The sequence below is a fragment of the Vigna umbellata genome, chromosome 5, assembly GCF_029865625.1.
Source record: "Vigna umbellata cultivar VRB3 chromosome 5, Vumbellata_1.0, whole genome shotgun sequence".
NCBI lineage: Eukaryota > Viridiplantae > Streptophyta > Magnoliopsida > Fabales > Fabaceae > Vigna > Vigna umbellata.
In genome coordinates, this window is record NC_142169.1 from 12,079,032 (window position 1) to 12,100,923 (window position 21,892).

At 32.7% G+C, this 21,892-nt stretch overlaps 1 protein-coding gene and 1 pseudogene across 3 annotated transcripts; one reads left to right on the forward strand and one right to left on the reverse strand.

Annotated features, from left to right (window-relative positions):
• The first annotated feature begins 313 nt into the window (after nt 1–313).
• Nucleotides 314–1,394, forward strand: LOC148197693 (uncharacterized; annotated as a pseudogene).
• A 2,750-nt stretch (nt 1,395–4,144) lies between these two features.
• Nucleotides 4,145–6,768, reverse strand: LOC148197694 (PLATZ transcription factor family protein). 3 transcript variants are annotated; one of them, XM_088116810.1, is made up of 5 exons: nt 6,250–6,768; nt 5,937–6,127; nt 5,757–5,831; nt 5,280–5,420; nt 4,145–5,097 (listed from the first exon to the last, which is right to left on the reverse strand). In XM_088116810.1, the coding sequence occupies exons 1-5, from the start codon at nt 6,329–6,331 to the stop codon at nt 4,753–4,755; spliced, it is 834 nt and encodes a 277-aa protein (XP_087972936.1). In that variant the 5' UTR covers nt 6,332–6,768; the 3' UTR covers nt 4,145–4,752. The 3 variants fall into 3 exon arrangements, with proteins under 3 accessions (XP_087972936.1, XP_087972935.1, XP_047177440.1); XM_088116809.1 differs by having other exon boundaries at nt 5,937–6,131; nt 6,434–6,765; XM_047321484.2 differs by having other exon boundaries at nt 5,937–6,131; nt 6,246–6,763.
• Between the last annotated feature and the right edge of the window lie 15,124 nt (nt 6,769–21,892).

Here is a 21,892-nt window from a genome sequence, read left to right on the forward strand (position 1 = left end):
GCTATCAGAGGATGAGGTGAAGGCCTCAGTAAACGACATTATCATATCAGATGCCTCAATTCCTCTGCCCACAGATGAGATTTTCATTGTGGCATAAGCATTCCAGTCTTTTATCGCTTGGCCTAAACACTTGATTGGTTCGATTTCTGACCCCCTGGTATGGACTTCTACTTTATACTTCTCAACTTTAAAGTTTACATGTTATTGATGTTGAAACTTATCCTATTTTTTCATGTAACAACAAATGCATGGACAGGAGAAGATTCGTTTATCTGAGGATGATCCTCTTGGTGCATTGCAACAACTTTAAGACATGATTGCAAATGAGCCTATGAAGGTTGAATATGATGCTAATGTATTTGGGAGAGGCTCTGAGGTCCCATCATACCTGCATACCAAGATGTCAGGGAGCTTGCGTCGGGAAGAAAAAAAAAGTTGAATATTACAATAATTCAGCTATGGATGATGTAAGTCTATGAGTAATTATTTATATAAAATTGATTTATATATCAAGTATACTTATATCAAAGGTAATTTTTGATTTCCGGTATATGTTTGGTGTAAGTAACAACTTGGGGTACAATGATGTCTATGGCTTTATTGATCCCCAAGTCACTCACGAACCAAATAATTTTGATGAAATCACAACATATCTCATCAGCAGCTTTGCAAGGGGGAAGGACATATATTTTATTCCTTATATATCTAGGTAAGTGAAGTTTTTTAACTTCAAAGTTCCATATGTGATTTTAACATATAACAATTAAGTTGTTATCAATTTCAAGCACCATTGGCAGCTACTTATTATTTCCATACCGGAGAGCTATGCTGTGTGGTTCTGCTCATTGCACAAGTCTCCTCCCAAACATCTCAGACAAGCAGTTGATTGGTAAGAACCTCAATGTTTGGACTTTCTTTGTTATATAAATGAATGCTAAAGCCTTTTTTTTTATAGTTCTATTGCAGCACGTATGATGTTGGTTGGGAGATCAACTGCTAACGGTAGAAAGTTTGCATGGGTTGCTCTCAAGGTTTGGCATATGTTAAAGCCATACTTTCTTATAGTTGTTTTGTTTTAATGATTTTCACTAACTATTTACAACTGTGATGATATATTAGTATAACAGACAAAGTTGGTCATATGAGTATGAATACTACGTAATGTATTGGATGACCCACACTATTCGTGCCCATATCACAAGAGGTTGGGAAACGGTAATATTTAGATTTAATGAATTTTACTTTTCTCCATCATTTGGAATTCATATCCACTAATTAATATCATGTGTCTTGTGTAGAGATTCAAGACTCCTACTCCACTTCCTGAGAAGCCACTTACGTACCTAAGGAAGACACTTGCAAAATATTTAATTAGATTATTCAATAGTTCATAGTTATTAGGATTTTAAAATACATTAGCACATGTTGATTTATTGTTATTAGACTTTGTACATTATGCTTTAAACATTATGTGATGTAAATATTGACTATTGTGTTGAATCTGTGTTGTTATTATATTGTTTGATATGCAGATCTGTTTTTGTGATAATGGATATCACAAAAACATACCTGCTATTAAAAAAATTGCAAGAGAATAAGCCTTGGTTGTAGCCAAAACCGAGGTAGAAAACCTATGTATGGCTTAGGTTCAACCACAACCGATGCCATAGGGTGCACGACAACTTTTTTTTTAAAAAAATAGGGCTTTGGCAGCGGTTGAAGCTAGAACCGTCACCATAAGTCCATGTTATTACCTCGGTTCAACCAAGGTAATAACCCCTCCCCCCTCTTTATTTTCTTCCGTACTACTTCGATTGTTGATGAACCGAGGCAGTACCCTTTGAGATATTACCTCGGTTGGAACCGAGGCCAAAAGTTCCCCACCTTTTTACCTCGCCAAGATATGCCTCGGTTTGACAATCGAAGTGTATTGTAAAAAACAACCGTGGTCGTTTCCTTTCGCTACACTAGTGGCTTCTAACCTTGCTACTAAAGCATAAACTTTTGTGTAGTCAATTCCTTCTTTACATATCTAGGTCCGACTGATTTCTTTTTCATCTTTTCAAACTCGAAACATTATGATCTGAAATGTTCAGGTTTGTTGCACTTATAACAAACAATTATGTCTTCCAATCGTCTGTCTTTAGGATTGTTCTTTGAGACAGATCCAAAACATATGCTCTTGAACACCATGCCTCTTCTTTTCCTCCACACAGATTGAAGCTTTCTCGAAATCAATGAGAGCTCCTCTTCATCGTTTTCGTTCATGAAGTCTTGTTCATTGTCTGACTCCTCGGAGGATTCATTAGTTTTGAGAGCTTTGGTGGACGTCTTCTTTACAGATTTGAACATGATACTTTTCTCCTTTTTGATAGAACCATCTTATAGGACTTCGAGCTCATTAGTTCTCCTTAGATGCGGTAAATAACCCCTAAGGATGCTATTTCATCATACTTGAGATCGAAACATTAGCGCCTGTTTTAGGAAACGAAAATGATTTTTCTTAATTTTTCATTGAAGATGAATTGTCTTTCCCCTTGTACCTCAATAAGGAGACTTATGTTATGGTACACTCAATAGTAAAAAAGAATGTTATTTAAAAGTCAAGAAAAAAAAATTTAAATACTATTTTTGTCTTCAACTCAATGATATGTCTTTTAATAATAAAATTGTGACGAAACTCTGTATATTCCTAAAAGGTGGTAATCAATCCCTAACAATGTTATTTAAACCTAACTTGTAGTGCATAGTCGCAAAGGAATGTCCACTACAATAATATGTGCGTCCAAGAAAGTACTTCACCGATTTCAGTCAAGAAACGGAGAAAGAAAATACATATTAGACGCGCCAAAAAAGCATTATACATTACTAGTTAATAAAGTCGAATATTTCCAAGGCTACAGCTGAATAACAACTCAAAAGATTTAGTTTGTGGTGAAAGAGACAAAATTAGAAAGTATAAGACAAAACTGAATGAACTCACATAAAGCCTTGCAGCATAGGACAGGGAGGAAAATTAATCGAAAAGGATATGTATATTTTATTGTTTATTGTGATGTGATAACGAGGAAGGGGTTTTGGGGCATTGAACCGTAGTTGTTGCTTGAAATGCAAGACGTTAAATAAAGGGTTCTTAGATGTTATGTCATTTTATGCTTTTAGGCCAATATGATATCCAATGGGATATGATACATGAAGAGTCACCCTTTTACCCAGAACATGAAAAGGACAAGTAGCTGTGACCTTTGCTCAGGTAAGGTGGGTCAAATGGACTCCACTTGCCAACCAGCAATTAAGACATTTCCAGACTTTCTCCTATTTGGTGCCATGTATTCCATTACTTTCGATTCCAAGGATTGCAAAAACATACTTAATTGCCCCACTCACATCCAATTCACATTTATCAATTTTCATTCATTAATTCTTCTATTATCCACTGTTCAGACTTCAGAACTTCTCTACAACATTTAGAAATATTACTTATTTTTAAAAATAAAAACAAACGGCAACAAAACATTGATTAGAAAAAGAAAAATAATTACATTACCTTTTGTTGAGGTTGTATCAATTGTCGCCACATTTAATCTTTATGAATTAAAAGTATTAATACGGCATTTTATGCTATTAGTGGCACAAGAAACTGAAATATTATTAAAATAAAAAATTGAATTTAAACGTCGTTTAAAAGAGATAAGAAGAAAGCAAAGTATATCAAGGAAAGACGTAAAAAATGCATTTACATGTAATGACTTCAATAATCTAAATTTAGAATACTAGAAAGAATACTTCGGTCAACAACAGTCGTATACAATAACATCTCGATTTATAATGAGTAGTTAAAAATAATCATCTATAACAGTCTTACTTCATCAGAATTATCTTCCATAAAAATAAGAATTTATAAGTTAATCTTGCATAAGATAATGAAATAGAAAGAGGTAAACAAAATATAAAAAAGGAATATACAGAAATAGCATTTGGGTCATTTATTATGCTAAAACTGGGGATATTTATGGTGACGTAAACTTATAAAAAAAAACCCACCATTTAATGAATATGATTCAAATGGTTGGAAGTTGATTAAAGAAGTTGCAAGTTTCCCATAGGAGACCTCAAATGCAGCGCAATGGGATAGGGACAAATAGCAATAAATTAAAGAGCACTGTCTTTGAATTTTGTCACGACGCTGCACTGGGAAGCAGAAACGAGAAGGAAAAAAATAGGACAAATTATCGTGCAGTACAAACCCAATCCTTGCTATTCTGGGATTACCATAAGATTAGTGTGGGGCACACTCAACACATAGCCACTTTCTCTTAAAAACCCTGCTCTGTGCTTTTTCCTCATTCAAGTAAACCAAAAAATCACCTCTATCTGCACCACCTAATCCAACCAAATATCACATTTTCCTCCACAATATCTTGTGCAAAACACCAACACCAATTGCTCCATATATTATATAATACTATAACAGTAACACTCATAAACCTCAAAATAAATCATTACATTGTTCTACCAAACTCGGTACATAGATACATAGCAGCAGCAACAAAGCAGAGGGTGATAATCTACAAAACTAGGAGGTTTTTCTTCCCTGTAAAGTGTATTAAGTTGCAATCCCAGATTTTAACTCCATAGTAATATTTAGAATAATTGATAATCATAATAGCAAAATACCAAAAAGTTGTTTTCTTTCGTGAGACGGTTTTTCGTTTTCATCTCAGAGAACCTCCTCACCCTCTCGCAACTCCTTCAGTACAGCGGGGACCTCTGGGGGTTCCCTTTCCTCCGGTTCATCAGACCCGCCGAGATTTCCGACACAGGCGAACACGCCGGTCGGCACGGTGGCCGGAAACCAGAGCCTCCGGTTCTCTTCTTCCTCACAATCTCAGTGGTTGCAGTGCAAGCCAGGGTGGTCCTGCAATCCACCCCACCATACCCTCCGGAGCCTGACGAGGTTCTAGCCGAACCGGCCGGTTCCAGAACCGAGTCAGGGGTCATCAGACCATCGTCGAGCCCACATTCCGGTAGCGGCAAGTAGTTGCACTCGAAGAGGTAACCAGAGAGAGAACCCTTAGTTCTGACCAGATAATTGATCTGTGAGAAAAACAATACAGGTATATGAATGAGAAAAGAGAAAAAGTATATATATATATATATATATATATATATATATATATAAATAATATGCACAAAAAAGGGTGGGAATGCATTATGTATTATGGAACAATAATGATAACGTTGGTAAGGGGGTGAAATTAGGAGTGATAAAAGAGGACCTTGCAAGAAAGGGAGCAGAAATGGTATGGGTCTTGCAGACTTCTGTCACAGGTGCTGCAGAAATTGCCGGAGCCTCTGAAGTTCCTTGCCTGTGGCCTTTGGTTTAAAAATACCACTTTTGCACTGTTGGTCGTGTAGGACTGTAGAGAGAGAAAGTAACCATGTGGGTGTGAGTGATAGAGCTTAAAACATTTCACAAAGCGAACCATCCCTTTGTGCAACTTCCACCCACTATCATGTAAGACAGACATGAAAGGAAAAAAAAACATATACTGAAATTCTAACTTGACAAATTGCTCTTCTTAATTAGCTTGCTTGAAACACCAGGTTGAGGTTGAAGTTGCACGAAGGAAATTAGACACCGCCAGAATTCTTTTAATTGTGTTTTAATGAAACTTTATAACCTTGCTCAATTATGCCGAATGAACTGAACCTGTATTTGAAAATTAAAGGGAAAAAGAAAGGTAAAAACATACTTGAACTGAAGTGCAGTCAATTAATTTTGCAGCGTCATCCAACCTTATAACATCATGATACACATATCTTCTAATCTGCAAAAGGGTGTAAAGAGAAGTTAAAAGAATTCATGAGAGGATTTGTTTTGGGTGTGTTGATGTTTGTTTGCATCTTCTGTGTAACGCAGTGAACAACAGTACCTGCAAGAGTCTATGAGAGCGGTGAGGGGACAAACAGTGAGGGCAGAGACTGATGCAACAATCCAAGCAATAGACGTTCTTCTCGTTCTTCTTTGCCTCCTCGTGAATTATGCAAGCGTTGTAGAACTTCTCGGTGAGGAGGAGTTGAAGCCAAGAAGGAGCATGAGAGGAGGAAGAAACGAACTGCACGGGTGACTGAAAGAAGGAATTGAGTTAAAATAAACAGAAAATGGAAGAAGAAAGAGAAGAAAAGAGGAAGCAAGGAAAGAAGCAAAGTGAGAAAGGCAAAGAGGAAGAAAGGGAATCGACCATGATAATTTTTTTCCCTTTGCAATTTGAATTTTGATGAGTGTTTGCGTCAGGAGAGTGAAGCGAAGTAAGTTGAAAAGAGGCATAAAAATGGTATAGCTAAAGAAGAAAGCAGTGAGGTGTGTGAAAGGTCATTAAATTGAAGCACAAATATGTGTATGAGTAGTGTGTAGTATGTATGTACCCACCATTGTTTTTGGTAGTGAAATTTGAATTTGCGTGTGTGAGTGTGTCAGGGGGAGAAGAAGGAAAAAGAATTGGGTGAGTGAGTAGTGTGCGATGGTTATGGAGAAGAGTGAGGCAGTGGAGGCATGATCAGAGTAAGTAAAAACTGGATTTTGAAAAAGGAAGAGAGAGAAAGAGAGAGTAAAAGGAAACGGCGCCTGGCAGCTGAAGATACAAATATTACTGTTACCAAGAAAGAATAGGCGAGAAGGAAAGAAAGGATGTGGTATGGTGAGGAATGGTGGGGAGGGTAGCCACAATTAAAGACAATTCAGTCGTACACTACACTTAATTGCTCCACAAGCTTCATCAAATAACTCATCAAAATCTTCCAAATAAATATATATTATTATCACATCAAAACAATTTACAGTGCCTTTTCGATTTGTTTTACCGTTTATTAAATAATTTACTGTTATTCTTCCTTATTTTCTGACTATTATGATAACGAAAATGCCTTTGCGTTCTGGGAAACCACTCAGTTTTGATTTTCGTGATTTTCGTTATTGTAAGAAAAATTGTTCTCGGTTTAATGAAATTCAATGTTTTTTTTTTATTTTTAAGCCTTAGTATTATATATATTAATTAACTTCTTATGTATTGAATAAAAACTTAAATGATCATTTCGATTAATAAATAATTGTTCACATATTGTTACGTAAAAAAGTTTAATTTGAGAACTAAAATGAAAAGTTTTTAGAATAAAAGAAAAGAAAAATTTAAAACGGTAATTTCAATTTTTTAGAGATAAAAAATAAGGAAAAAAGTTATAGAAACCAAAATTATGGCTAGTTAATTTTACTATGACTAGAAACATATATAAGTTTTAATTGTATAAGTAATTATTATTGTTCTTAATTAGGATTTAAAATAATTTTTTTCGTATTAAAAGTGAATTACACAACTAAATAACATTTGCTATAAGTAAAAGTAGAAAAAGTAACCAATATCACACTAAAATATGACAGTTATTTTGGATTATTTTTATAGAATACTTCTCATAAGTAAGAAGAATATTAATTACATTCCAAAAAAATTGAAAGATAAATAGCAATTAACTTTTATGTGAATAAATACATTTAACGATAATTAATTAGAAAATAAACATGGACAGCTGGGAATTTAACCATTTTAATATTTATCTTTTAATTGTCAAATTTATATTTCTTTAATATATTTTAACAGTCTATATTTGAGAAGATTAATAATTATTAAATATTGAATTCAATCAACTATTAAATAATTTCCATGTTATGTATACAAAATATTTTACAGAACTAAAATATATTAAGTATGAATATAAAATTTAATAATAGGAATCAATTATTAGTTAGCAAAACAAAATTTGTGTCAGATACAACTGTTAACATAATTATTATAAAGTGAATAAATTTGTCATGCATATTATTAAAAAAATAATAGTGCAAAGTTTATTTAGCTTGCTATTACCTATTTAGGTTTATTTTTATCCTTTATATTATTTTGACATGAAAATATCTCGTCAGTATAATTAAAATCAAATAACCAACATTAGGTTCACAGAAGTAGAATCAAACTTTCCATACAATAAGTAGAATATTAGACTGAAATCCCACGAAATAAAGTATCAAATACCAAACAAACGTAATTTAAAAGAAAAATCATAAAATTCTAGATTTATGATTTAGATTACCTATTCATAATATTATAAGAAAAATAGCTATATCTATGTAATTATAAATAATCAAAATCATTACTCTTTTGATTACAGAGTCTACAATTAATTTAAAAATAATAATAATCATGTTTTAGTTGTTCAGGATGATAAATTAAGATACTTTCTAATATCAGAAAGCAACATTGAAGTACTAACATACTATATTATTAAATAATATAATATATTAAACAGTTAAAACTATTTTACTACCAATAATAATAATAATAATTGTATTATTATAGAAAAATATAATATTTTATAATTTTGTAAATATAGCTCCAGCAATAATAACAGTATTAATCCCGACGTGATTTAAACAATGAAAATATTTGTTATTTAAAAAACAAAAAATAAAATGGGTAAGCATAAAATAATGAAGGATAATGGAATCAAAATCGCAACTTTCTTTTTGCATTGTTGTTTACTAAGAGCCCGTGTCCCGAAAACCCTAAAAACCCTAACCAAATGGTTGTCTTGCTGGCGCGTTCTCTCTCTCTCTCTCTCCGTGCTAAGTGCTAAATGACAAGACAAGAAACAGTGACTTTTCTCAGTTATCGGTAGAAAATGGTTGAAAAAGTGCCCTGTGTGAATAGGGCTTAAAATGACCATATTCGTAATGACAATTGTACCCACCACCATCTGTATCGCTTCATACTTCAACATAATTTACTCTAATTAAATAGCTTCATGTCTATTTATTTTCCATAACTTGGTTTAATTATGTAGGTTCATGTCTATTTATTCGGTATTTTTTTCAATGAATTGGTGTGAAAAATTGAATTTTTCCTACAAATAATCTATTTTTTAAATACAATATTACATATAGACCCAGTGACGATAATTTTTCAAATCAGCCTATTCAATGTATATGGTCAGAATTTGGACTTGAATTCTTCTCACATTTTTTTTTCACACCAATAATCTTTATTTTAAATAGTTACTTTTAAAAATAAAAATAAAATAGTCACCATTTCATTTAAAACTTAAATAAAAGAAAATTCATGTTTTTATAGTTTTATTAATTTATAAAATTAAAACATAATAAAATAAAAGTTTTGAAATTATTTACACAGTCAAATTTTCATTATTTATTGTTGAGGATTTTAACTTAATACATATACGACTTCCATATAAATATATGAACATCACAAATAAAAATTACAACCACAAAAGTGAACATAAGAAAGTAGAACATTTTAGTTTTAAAAATAAATTTTGAAAGTGCTTAAAATAAAAAATTGTTTGAAAATTAACAATTTTTTATCAGAAATCTTTTCTTTCATTAAAAGTAAAACATACAAAAATATACGTTAAGCCTCGAAGAGAGATTTGAGTAATAAGTGAATAAATTTAAAAATCTTTTTTTTTTCTAAATCACCTTCACACGTTTCAATAGTCATTCAAAAATATAAATAATTTAAAATAATCTATTAATGATCTAACGAACCTTACTAATCTTCTATCCGAGCTTGATTAGTCTCAAAAAGCCTTAGAATATTGGTGAATCATCTATGGGTAAAAGAAATACATATTTATAAAGAATTTCCTTTTTCTTTCCTAAACAAAGTGGTAAATGTTGACCATTTTCATCTAATTGAAACCTGGGAAGCAAACAATAGGCAATGAACACAAGAAAAGGAAAATAAAACACTTTAAAAAGGAGAACAAAAACTTAAAGATTCAACTTGAAGATTCTACTAATCCTATTACTCAGGTTGCTAGACAACTAATTATTTTACTAAGACAAGTTTATGGAGGACCATTAAGAGGACATATTGGACCACTCATAAGAGTAATGACAAAGATGATTTGAAAGAGGAAGATGGAGCTCCAAGAACTCTACTTTTGTAGAGGATCAACTACTAAACTCTTCTTTTCTCTTAAACATCACTTCAAGTGAAAAACATTATGTGAATATCTCTTTTGTCTCTAATGTCCACTTATGATATTTTAATCTGAAGCTTGTAGATGTGTGTAGAGTACGTTATCTGCAAAGAATAAAGTAGATTGTGCATGCAGTAGACATGTCTTTCCTCTTATCACTTTTGTTGTTTTTGAACGTTGAACATTTAATGACATTTAATGATTGCTCAAAACAACAAAGTTTTTTTTCTACCGTTAAGGTAGCGTTTAACAATTTAGCTTTTCTTCTAAAGATACCAGGCGTTGACTAAAGACTTCATCGTTGAACGAAGCAATAGTTTAGCTCATGGTATCGTTTAGACTAATGTAAACACTTTTTGTGACTTTGCCTTTTTAGAGCAACAACGTTTAACATTGTTTGTGTTTTCTTTGGTGCTTTAAGTTTTAGTCTTTTACAGTGTTTTTGTCAACAACATTGTCTTGACATTGCTTCGTTTTCCCAAGAGTTAAACTGAATACTCTTGGGTATAGTAAGTTGTATGCGTTTAACTTCAACTCTCTTAGACGCTTTGACTTAACAGTCGTTTAACATAACGTCTAGGTGTTTTGACTTAGTTGTTTTTTCGTTTCCTAAAATCCTAAATCTTTTTTTAAGGTTTTTCTATGTTGGTGATTTTGAACCCAACTCTTATGTTTCTTCCTATGGTATTTTCAAATTATTATTTCGTTTAATGTAATTTGGTTAAACTTCAAAACATGAGAACATTTAGATGTATAGATGATTTTGTCTTAACACAAGAGATAGTGAATAATGCTCTTAGACAACATGCTTCATTTGAATAAATGACTATCATTTATTTAGAAGATTTTCTAAATGAATCCAATAAGAGATTTTACAATTTATTGGTAAAGGCAAATGAACCTGTATTTGAAAGGGCAATAAAGTAAAAAATGCCAATATGTATTAGACTTTTGGCTTGCAAATCAAATTAGAACGTTCCTAAATGATGCTTGAACTTTTTTTCGAAAATCTTTTTAGATGTAACACCACCAAATACTTCTTTGCCAAACAATTATTATGAAGACAATAGATTAGTTTCAAAGTTGGGATTTAAGGCTAAGAAGATTAATTTTTGTTTGAATGGTTGTATGCTTTTTTATGACAATGATAGTGGCAAAAATGATGCGTCATTGCTTCAATGTAAATTTTATGGGCTACCTCGATATCATACAATCCATCCAGGACAATGGAAGAAAAAATAATTCCATTGAAGTCAATATTCTACTCACCTATAATTCTAGGATTACAAATAACATTTGCTTATATAAAAAAATCATGACATATGACTTGGCATGATGAGAAAAAAACACATGGAATGCTACGTCATCCATTTGATTGTGAAGCCCGAAAACACTTTGATCAAAAGCATCCATCCTTCATCAGTGATCCCCGTAACGTTCAAGTTGGTCTATGTTTGGATGGATTTATTTCGTACATTACGACATTGTCATCACCATATTGTTGTTGGTATGTGATTGCTATTCCAAACAATCTTCCACTTAAGATATGTGCCAATAAGGGGACCCTAGTCTCTACTATATTGGTTATTGAAATGGTTTAATCTTTCTTGCACAACAAAATGGCATAACAAGTGTTTAAATCATTAACATGTTAAGTGCTAAAAGTATTAATCCTTTCTTGATTAGTGAAATAGGCCTAAACTGATTGAAAATCTAGGTTTCTAGTAATAATAATCGATTACATAAGTGATATAATCTGTTAGACTAAGCTAGAGAACACTTAGAAGGCAAAACAAGGGCAAAGTACTATGTTATAATCGATTAAAACATAAAGAAAGGCATAATATGTTATATAAATAACATAATCTTTTAAGAAAGGCAAATGGATGACTAACAAGGCTAAGTGGCAACATAATTAATTATATAAGTTCCATAATCGATTAAAACAAAAATGAAGGACTAATCCATTATAAAAATAATCTAATGTGTTAGGTTAGTTGAAAGAGGCAGTTATAAGCTAAATGTCTAAATAGTTGATTACATAAGTACCATAATCGATTAAAACATAAAGAAAAACTTAATAAGTTATGTTATTAACATAATCGATTAAACTGCGACAATATTTTTTTTTGTATAAAAACCATGCTTGAGACCTGATTCTTGAACGTTTTAATTGGCATATACTAACATTCTCTCTGAGTTTGAAGTATAGGTTTTCTCAAGAAGTGTTCTTCAAGGATTTTAAGCTTCATTGGTGATTAAACAATCAAGGATTCATTCAAGGATTTTAACATTCTTTGTGTGTTTTGATCTTTCTTTCATATTTCTTTACTTGGTTGATTCATTTATCTTTGTTTATTGATTTCAAGATCCAAGAACTCTTTAAAGATTTGAAAAAGATTTTGAAAAAAAGGTTTAAATCCAATTCACCGCCCTCTTGGATTGAGATATAAGGGCTCCTATTTTTAACAATTGGCATGAGAGCGTGGGTTATTGAAATTTAATTGATTACACATATCCAAATGGCCAATATATCTCAAACCTTTTGTGAAGGGGCAAGGCCATTCAATGGTCCCTATGAACCAACCAAGATAGAAAATGGGAAGACCAAACTCAAAGACTTCTCTAAGTTAGGAAGGTTGAAACAAGAAGAGGAAGAGAAAAGACACACAGTTGCCTTGAAGTCCGCTGCCAAAATTGATACAAAATATGACTCAAAGAAAGATGATTATGGAGATGATCAATTTGCAGAAAACTCTGACAATGAAGAGCTAAATCTAATGGCAAAAAGTTTATCTAAATTCTTTAGATATAAAGGTAAAGCTAACAATAATTTGCAAGAAACAAAAAGTCCTCCCGGAAGCAAGATAAGTCTGATGCTCCCACCTATTAAGAATGTGGAAAAGTAGGACACATCAAGCCAAAATGTCCCATACTCAAATTAAAGCGAAAAATTGAAGAGGAAAATGATGACACAGTGAATCCAACGAGTATCCTAAAGAAGAAATTGATTTCGGCTTGATGGCCAAACCTGCATCATCTAAAAGTAGTGAAGATAAAAGTGGAAAGGAGTCCATGTGGTATCTTGATAGCGGCTGCTCAAGAAACATGACAGGAGATGCTACAAAATTTAGCAGTTTGTTTCACACAAAAAGTGGATATGTTACCTATGGAAATAACAACGTGGGTAAAATCACTAGTATTAGTAAAATACAAACTCCCTCCTCATATACTATTGAAAATGTTTTACTTGTTGATGGTCTTAAACACAACTTGGTAAGTATTAGCCAACTCTATGGTAAGGGCTTAAAGGTCACTTTTGAATCAAATCATTGTTTGATTTGTCATGCATCATCACATGAACTTGTTCTAGTAGGTAGGAGACATAACAACATATACATGGTTGACTTCAAATATACTTCTTTCAAATATGTTATATGTTTATTGTCAAAAGAGGATGAACCTTGGTTATGGCACAAGAGACTTGCACACATACAGATGCATCATCTAAATAAGCTTGTATATAAAGGTCTTGTAACACGATTACCAAATATAAAGTTTGAATTTGATAGACTATGTGATGTCTGCCAAAAGGGAAAACAAGTGAAAACTTCCTTCAAATCCAAATGGGTCATATCCACCACTAGACCACTAGAGTTGATACACATGGATTTATTTGGTTCATCTAGAATAAAAAGTCTAGGAGGAAATTACTATGGATTTGTTCTTGTAGATGACTACTCTAGGTTCACTTGGACCTTCTTCCTTGCATCCAAGAGTGATAGATTCAGAGTTTTTAAGAAATTTTCCTCCATAATTTAGAATGAGAAAGAACATAAAATAAAAGCTATTAGGAGCGATCATAGGGGGAGTTTCAAAATGAGAGTTTTGAGAATTTTTGTGAAGAATAAAATATTTCACACAATTTCTCTGCACCTAGAACACCACAATAGAATGGTGTTGTTGAAAGAAAAAATAGGCCACTAGAGGAACTAGCTAGAACCATGCTTAATGAAAGATCTTTGCCTAAATACTTTTGGGTTGATGGTGTTAACACAACATGCTATGTGTTAAAGAGAACTATCATAAGACTTATGCTAAAGCTCACTCATTATTAATTATTCAAAGGAAGAAAACCTAACATCACTCATTTAAAGGTCTTTGGTTGCAAATGTTTTGTATTAAACAATGGTAAAAGCAATCTAGGCCAGTTTGACTCTATAGTAGATGAAGGAATTTTTCTAGGCTACTCATTAACAAGCAAAGCCTATAAAATCTATAATAAACGCACTTTAACTGTGGAATAATCCATTCATGTTGCTTTTTGATGAGAATTTTAATAGTTTTACTAACACAATGCAACCAAGAGAAAGTCTAGATGTAGGTGAACTTGATACAGATGTGGAATAAGACATAGAAGACACTCAAGAATCACAAACTCCTACTAAAACTGAAACAAAAACCAATGTTTACCCTTATAAGGATTTGACAAGTCCAAAGGACTTGTCAAAAAGCAACATCATAAGAGATATCACCAAAGAAGTGTCCACAAGAAGCCAACTGGTCAATTATGCATGAATGTAGCTTTTGCATCTTAAATTGAACCCAAAAATGTCAATGATGCATTACAGGATGAAAACTGGTTCTTGGCCATGCAAGAGGAATTGAATGAATTCAAAAGGAATAATGTATGGTCGCTTGTTTGAAGAAACAATGTTCATCAAGTGATTGAAACCAAATGAGTTTTTAGAAATAAGATGGATGATTTTGGAACTATTATAAAGAACAAGGCTATAGTCAAGAAGAAGGAATAGTCAAGAAGAAGGAATAGCTTAAGATGAGACATATGCACCAGTTACAAGACTTGAAGTAATTAGAATCTTACTTGTTATTGCATATATGCTCAACTTTAAACTATACCAAATGGATGTGAAAAGTGAGTTTCTAAATGGCTATATCAAAGAAGAAGTTTTTGTAGAACAACCTCTTGGTTTCCAAGATTTTGAGTTTCTTGATCATATATTTAAGCTAAAAAAGGCACCCTATGGACTCAAGCAAGCACCTCGCTCATGGTATGAAAGGGTAAGTGAATTGCTTCTTAAGAAAAAGCTCCAAAGGGGTAAAGTAGATTCAACTCTTTTTATTGAGAAATCTGGACAAAATCTACTATTTGTACAAATTTATGCAGATGGCATTGTATTTGGCTCTACTAACCCTCAATTATGCAAAGAATTCTATAGAATGAACAATGTTAGAATATGATGTACACCAAAATGCAGAAAGATATGAAAAACAAACCTATAACACTACTAAAACACATGTAAGCCAAGGCAATCCATTAAACCAATTCTAATTTGGCAATAAGCATCATTGTTATAACATATCTATTACGAACCAATTTCAAATTGGAAGCAAGCATAATTGGCAGCAAGCATCATTAAGGTATTCCATTAAACCAATTTCAGAACCAAAACAAGAACCTAATCCATTCAACATAGATTTACCTTCGGCAAACCTGCAACATTAGACCTCCATCGCCAATTTAAGGCTTCTGGACAACTACGAACCATCCACCACCACCCGCCATCGTGACGCAACGGCCATTGCCACGTAGAGTGACCACCGGTGCGCACCAACCACTAAGAACTGTCCACCACCTACCAAGCTTCGCCACCTTTGTGCCACCGTCAAGCCACTATCCTCACGCTCACACCACCAGCGTTGCACTACCACCACCACCAGCCACCAGCATCCATAGACCATCACCGTGGGGGTTTGAGATTAGGGGTTGGGGAGGTTAGGGGAGAGGGTTTTTTGTGGAAAACGAAAATAGTGGAGACGGAAAAAAACTTACCGACGGTCATTGTCTGTTGGTAATGAAAGATGATGTTTACTGACAGATATATCCGTCGGTAAGTAATGAAGTCCATTACCAACAGTAATAGGCCTGTTGGTAAGTACCCATTATGCACTCTATTGGTAAATCAACCGATAAATGTGTGTTACCGACGAATCATTAAAGTGGATGAATATAAGTCTATATTGTTTTGATTGTGCTTTATTTGAAATGAAGTGCTTGAATTGTCACACATCATCCAACATTAAAAATGTTACCTATAGCACCCAACTCAACCTTATCGGTCTCTTAAAGTGTCACAATTACCTAATAATCAAACCCACACTATTATTCATAATAGCAAACTTTTTAGTCTTCCAAATTTATCATAAGCAGAAAACATCAATTCAAGAGTATTAATATTTACAATTTCAAGCAGTGTTATTACGAATCTAAGAAAAATTAAAATAAACCAGAATAGGAAAAAGAGAAATAATTAACTACAGAGAACATTGAGTGTGGATTGTTCAAATCCTAGCAAAAGATGAAAGAATAGTTTTCACTTTTTGTAGCTATGCTAGACTAAAAAGGGAGAATGTAAGATAAAAGTGACAAATGAAGTAATAAAAACAGAAAGGAGGAGACAAAGAAGCAAGCAAGAGTCATGCGAAGGGATCACATAGCAACAATAGACAAAGCTTGTGCGATTTGACATTCTGGTCAAAGCTTTTGATAAATTATGCAGAATGCTACCTTGCCACACTTAGATTTTGGTATCATTTATTGTTTTTCTATTCCACTGATACAAAATAGCAAAGTGGGGATAGGGCAGGTACACGTGACAAATGAAGTTTGAAAATGGTAATGCATATGAAATAGGATTTCACAACCACATGCTAATGCTTATCATTGCACAGATTTCACACCCTATTACGAAGAACAAGCTCAAATTTTACTGTTTATATTCTAAACACAAAACTTACCTTAACAGTTCGTGTGACAGCTGACACGGTAGGGCCTCTCGATAGTGTAGTGGACAACAACCACAACATCCTCACTCCACGATGGCAACAGTAAAAAATACAATAGCGTCCCTCGACCAAGATCCCTCAACACAAACAAGACATCCCGACAACCTCACATCATAGTAGGGTCACACCATAATAATGAACTCACAACAGGGACAGGGTCAGACGCTATTCGACATTGGCTAGATTGAAAGAGGAAAGGAGAGTGAACTATTCTCAATGAAAGTGCAAAGTAAAATTGGAGAGAAAAATCCCAATTGTGAATCTAATTCAATCGACCAAGTTACTGACGATTACATTACTAAGAGATGTATCCATTGGTAATTTCGTCAATAATTCTGTCACATCCTCAATAAATTCTTCAATAAATATCAACAAAAATATCTATAGATAAATAAAACAGGAGTATCCCTTGGTAATTTTGTCAGTAATTCTGTCAATAATTAACATTTACCGTTACATCTTATGCTATTAGTAATAATATGTTGATAATTTGTGTTTTCTTATAGTGACTTTTTCTTGTGGTTGCTTAGTTATGCTATATGAGACAATTTAGGTTTCGATGCTACCATGAAAAGAGTTAAATATGTGGTTTACATTGATTAATGAGATTATGTGTGTCTCAATGTTGGTTATCTCAAGAATCTAAGTGCACTTTTGCTACTCTTGGATTGTTACAACCATTATCTACTTGATCAGATTTGACAACTTTGTAATGGAAACATATTAGAATGGATTTCGTAGAAGGGTTACCTAATTCGTTTGGGAAACAAGTCATTTTTGTTGAGGTGTATAGATTTGGTAAGTTGCTCATTTCACAACTATTATATCCCTACACTTTAAGGGAAGTAGCTCAGTCATTTATGGGTACATGAGTGTACATATTCTACTAGGGATAGAGATCATGCATCTTAAGTCAATTTAAACGTTATTATTTTATGACTTTTCAAAGAGTTAAAATTGAACTTTCAACTAGCTATCACGTCTAAAATCCTATCTCAGATGAATGAGTGCAGATTCCCCGCATAACTGGTCTAGATGGTAGCCTATGACGGAATGGTGGTATAACATCGCTTACCACACCACGACTAAAGCTACTTCCTATGAAATCATGTATGATCATCCACCTTTATCCATCCTCACATTCTAGGGAAATCCATGGTGCAATTAACTGATAGCAGCTTAAGAAAAAGGGAAAACTGCTGAAGCCAACCAAATTTCATTGTAGAAGAGTTTAGGAGAGAATGCAGCAATTAGCTAATAAGCACATAACAGATAATAACTATCAGATAGGTGATTTAGTATTATTTGAAATTGGATCCTTCTATTCATATGTCAGTATATAGCTTACAGAAGCAATGCTAATTAAGTTGAGTTCAAAGTATTTTGGGTCTTACATGATGACTGATTGTATTGGGATAGTAGCTTATAATAGTTGGACCTTTCTATGCAGTTAAAGGTTAAAAATGTCTTCCACACTTCACAGCTCAAGAAACATGTTGGAGATGTAGTAACTTTTACCAATCTACCATATCAAGTTGAAGATGCTTTTAGAGAAAAGGTACGGGAAGAAATTCTAGATAGGATAATTGTCAAAAGGAAAAGAGCTACAGTAACTAAAGGTATAGTTAATTGAAGCCCCCCAACTTCTCGAGATGCATGAATTGGAAGTTCTATTATGACTTAAAGTAGAAATTTCCTATGTTCAATCCTTAAAAACAAGGATATATTTAGACTTTGATATGATATAGTGTAATTCAGCCGTTGGTATTAGCTTTTGAACCGAGTTAACTAAATATATTCGTTAATATATATAGCAAAGAAAACTCTTTATCATAACATAGCATTCATTCATTCAAGCAAGATTATTGTAATCCTCTTTAATAAAGTATCCAAGATTTTTTCTCTCGTAGGGTTAGCCTCATATAAGTTCTTAGAGTACCTTCCATCTGTAGAACTAAGAAACTATACCATGAATTTGGAGTTATTCAGTGGTAGTTGGAAGCGGTGCCGTGTGGTGTGGTGGTGAAGCATCTGAGTCATAATACATTTAACTGATTTACTGAGTGCAGCAGAAGCAGGCACGAATTGTCACCTCCATTTCATAATTTGTGCCTTACGGTGGAACAAGAATTAGGTTCTGCATTTTCTTTGAAGCAGCTACATGATCAATTCTGCAAGCAACTTCAAATCAAGTGGTGCCTGAATTTACATGAAGCACCAATTGTTATACGCATGCAAACGACGCCTTATCAGTCATCTGATTTGGCGAAGGTGCACCCTTCTGATTCAAACTTGAGCAATTCTTCAAGTAGTTGGTGGGCATTAATCTCTTCGCTGCATAATCAAATAATTATTGTGGTGACTAATGGAGCACATGAGAAGTGCAGATCCAAGTGTCACATGTTGAATTATCAGAGACTTTAAAAATTCACATACGCAACTTTGCGGTTACACTGATTTAGATCTGAATGGTGGTTGGATTATTTTAATTCAAATTAAGCAGAATTGGAAACTGAATTGAAAGTTCACAACACTGCTTTGCTGACCCATTCGGTGAATTTAACCAAAATCTTGAAATAAAGTTCATGCCTTATAATTTTGGAGTCGTCATCTATCCTTTTGTTGATGTTTTCTTTTCTTTTATATCTAGCATTGATTTATTAGTTTCCTTTCAATTTCATAATCATAGATTTAAAATTCTTTTTATACGACATAGTACTGTGAGTTAATCTTTTAAAGAATTTCGACAGTTTGAAATTACAAAATTGATAGCTAAGTGTTACTATACATAGTTTGTGAATTTTTTAAAATTTTCAGAAATTAAAAGTACAAATTAAACAAATTAAAACAATATTATGTTTGTCCTATGTTTTTTTAGATTTAGATTTATTTTATTTATTTTTCATCAGTTAGTTTCATTTCTTTGAATAGTCTTGATTCATATCTTACAATCTAATAATTTTAATTGTTTAGCTTAATTGCTTTGGTTTACATTTTTTAGTACTAATTACAAATATGTTGTTTAAATTATTTTTGTGATTTAAAGCATTTTTTTATTTTGTCAATTTTTTACTAATTTGTTTAATCTATTAATTGATTTAGTGCTTTCTAGTTTGTATTTAAAATTCTTTAGTTTTATTATAGAAATATTCAATTTTTTTACCTCTTTGAATATGAATTGTACATGAATTTGTTACATATTTCATTTTTTGAATATTAAATTCTTGATAAGTTAATTGAATTTTCTAAAAAATAAATAAAGAGGAATTTGAATGAAACTTGATAGTCTTAGTAATAGAGAAGTTAACTGAATATAAGCAGTTGAAATAGTCTATATTTTTATTTTCTTAATTGTGTTGACTATATTATTTGTATAAACATTTTTTTTCCATAGTACAAAATAAAATAATCACATTTGGAGAAATAATTTACCCAATACCTTATATTTTCAGATAGAAGGGAAATTGAAGAAGTTTATCCATTAATTATTGATTATGATAAATGTTATACTATTAGATTGTGAATTATAGAATATGTTAATTAACAGTCGATGGAAATAAATAGCGATGTTGAAATAAGTAGAAAACTAATGATGTTGAAATAGGATGACTTGATAAGGCTCCTCCTGACTTAAAATTGGTACAAAACCAACATTTAAGAAAGGTAATTTTATTTCTCCAGAAAGAGTTTAATAAAAAGAAATTACATCATCTATCTAATTGTTGGCAGCAGCAGCTGGCTCCTCTTGTGGTGCAGTTTCCTTTGTACGAGGTTGTTTGGGGCAGGACTTGGGACCGTGGTGAGCCGTTTTGTGGCAGTGGAAAGGTTTCGCATTTCGACTGACTACGACCCCAAACATGGCTCCTAAGCCGAATACAAGGCCTATCTTAACGGGACTCATTTGCTTTGATGCACAAGATCACAATTTCAATCTCATCAAAATAGAGAGTGCTATGTCTGAAGAAGATATATCCGCAAAATATATACACACTCGAATCCTGCGATGGAGGAATATTCTAATCGCCGTGACTCCCACGCCTCTCTTTTACTTGACCATCTGTATATATCCTCTCCTCCAAGACTCTTATTCTAATTAATTTTTAGTCTATGTCGTTTGCGTGTACAATTTGTAGTCTGAACATTTCAAAGGCGTAACTAAAAACACCTAAATAAAATGGCCGTTCACCTCATGGTTTCCTCCTGGACACACCTCATAGGTGTGTTGAAGAAAAAAATGTCCCAAATTAAAGTCTTTATTTTATTTTTTTTCTTCTCTACTGTCCCTCTCTCTCTCTATGTTTTCCTACACTCCCTTTCGTAATGTATCGGCTCTGCCACTGTTGTTACCGTGAAAGGTCTGAGATTTACATTGTTTCTTTTGGTTTATGAGGTTTGCACATATTTCAGATTATGCTATACAAAATCTTTCTGGATTATGCTAGAATATTTTTTTAGTTGGACTATGTAATTTGAAATATACTTCTGAATTTGAAGAAGTAAACTGGATTGCACAATTTGGAAAAGTGATATTTAAAAATGGAGTTAGATAATTTTACTAATAAAAAATTTAGAACTTTTAAATAGAATAATCAGTTAATTAAATTTTATTTTATAAAAATCACGATTTCTCTAAAGCTATTTTTTTTTTCTTTTTTTACCTTTTTCTAAGATTGTGTTGTGTTTTGTTTAGTGTGTCCTGTTTGTGTGTTTTGAGTTTGTGCATTTTTGTTTTATGGTTGTTTTGCGTCAAAATTAGTAGAATTAAAGCTATTTGGTATGTTTTTTTTTTAAAAATCACTAAAAGCCATTGAAAACCACCTTCAAAACCACTATGAATAGTATTATAAATAGTAGTCCATTTTTCTATTTAATTGGTGATTTTTGGTTTGGTAGCTATAGTGTTATTTTTCTTTGAGATTTTGTGTGCACTTCTTTTGGCCCATGTTTTGGTAGAAAAATCACATAATCACTTGGT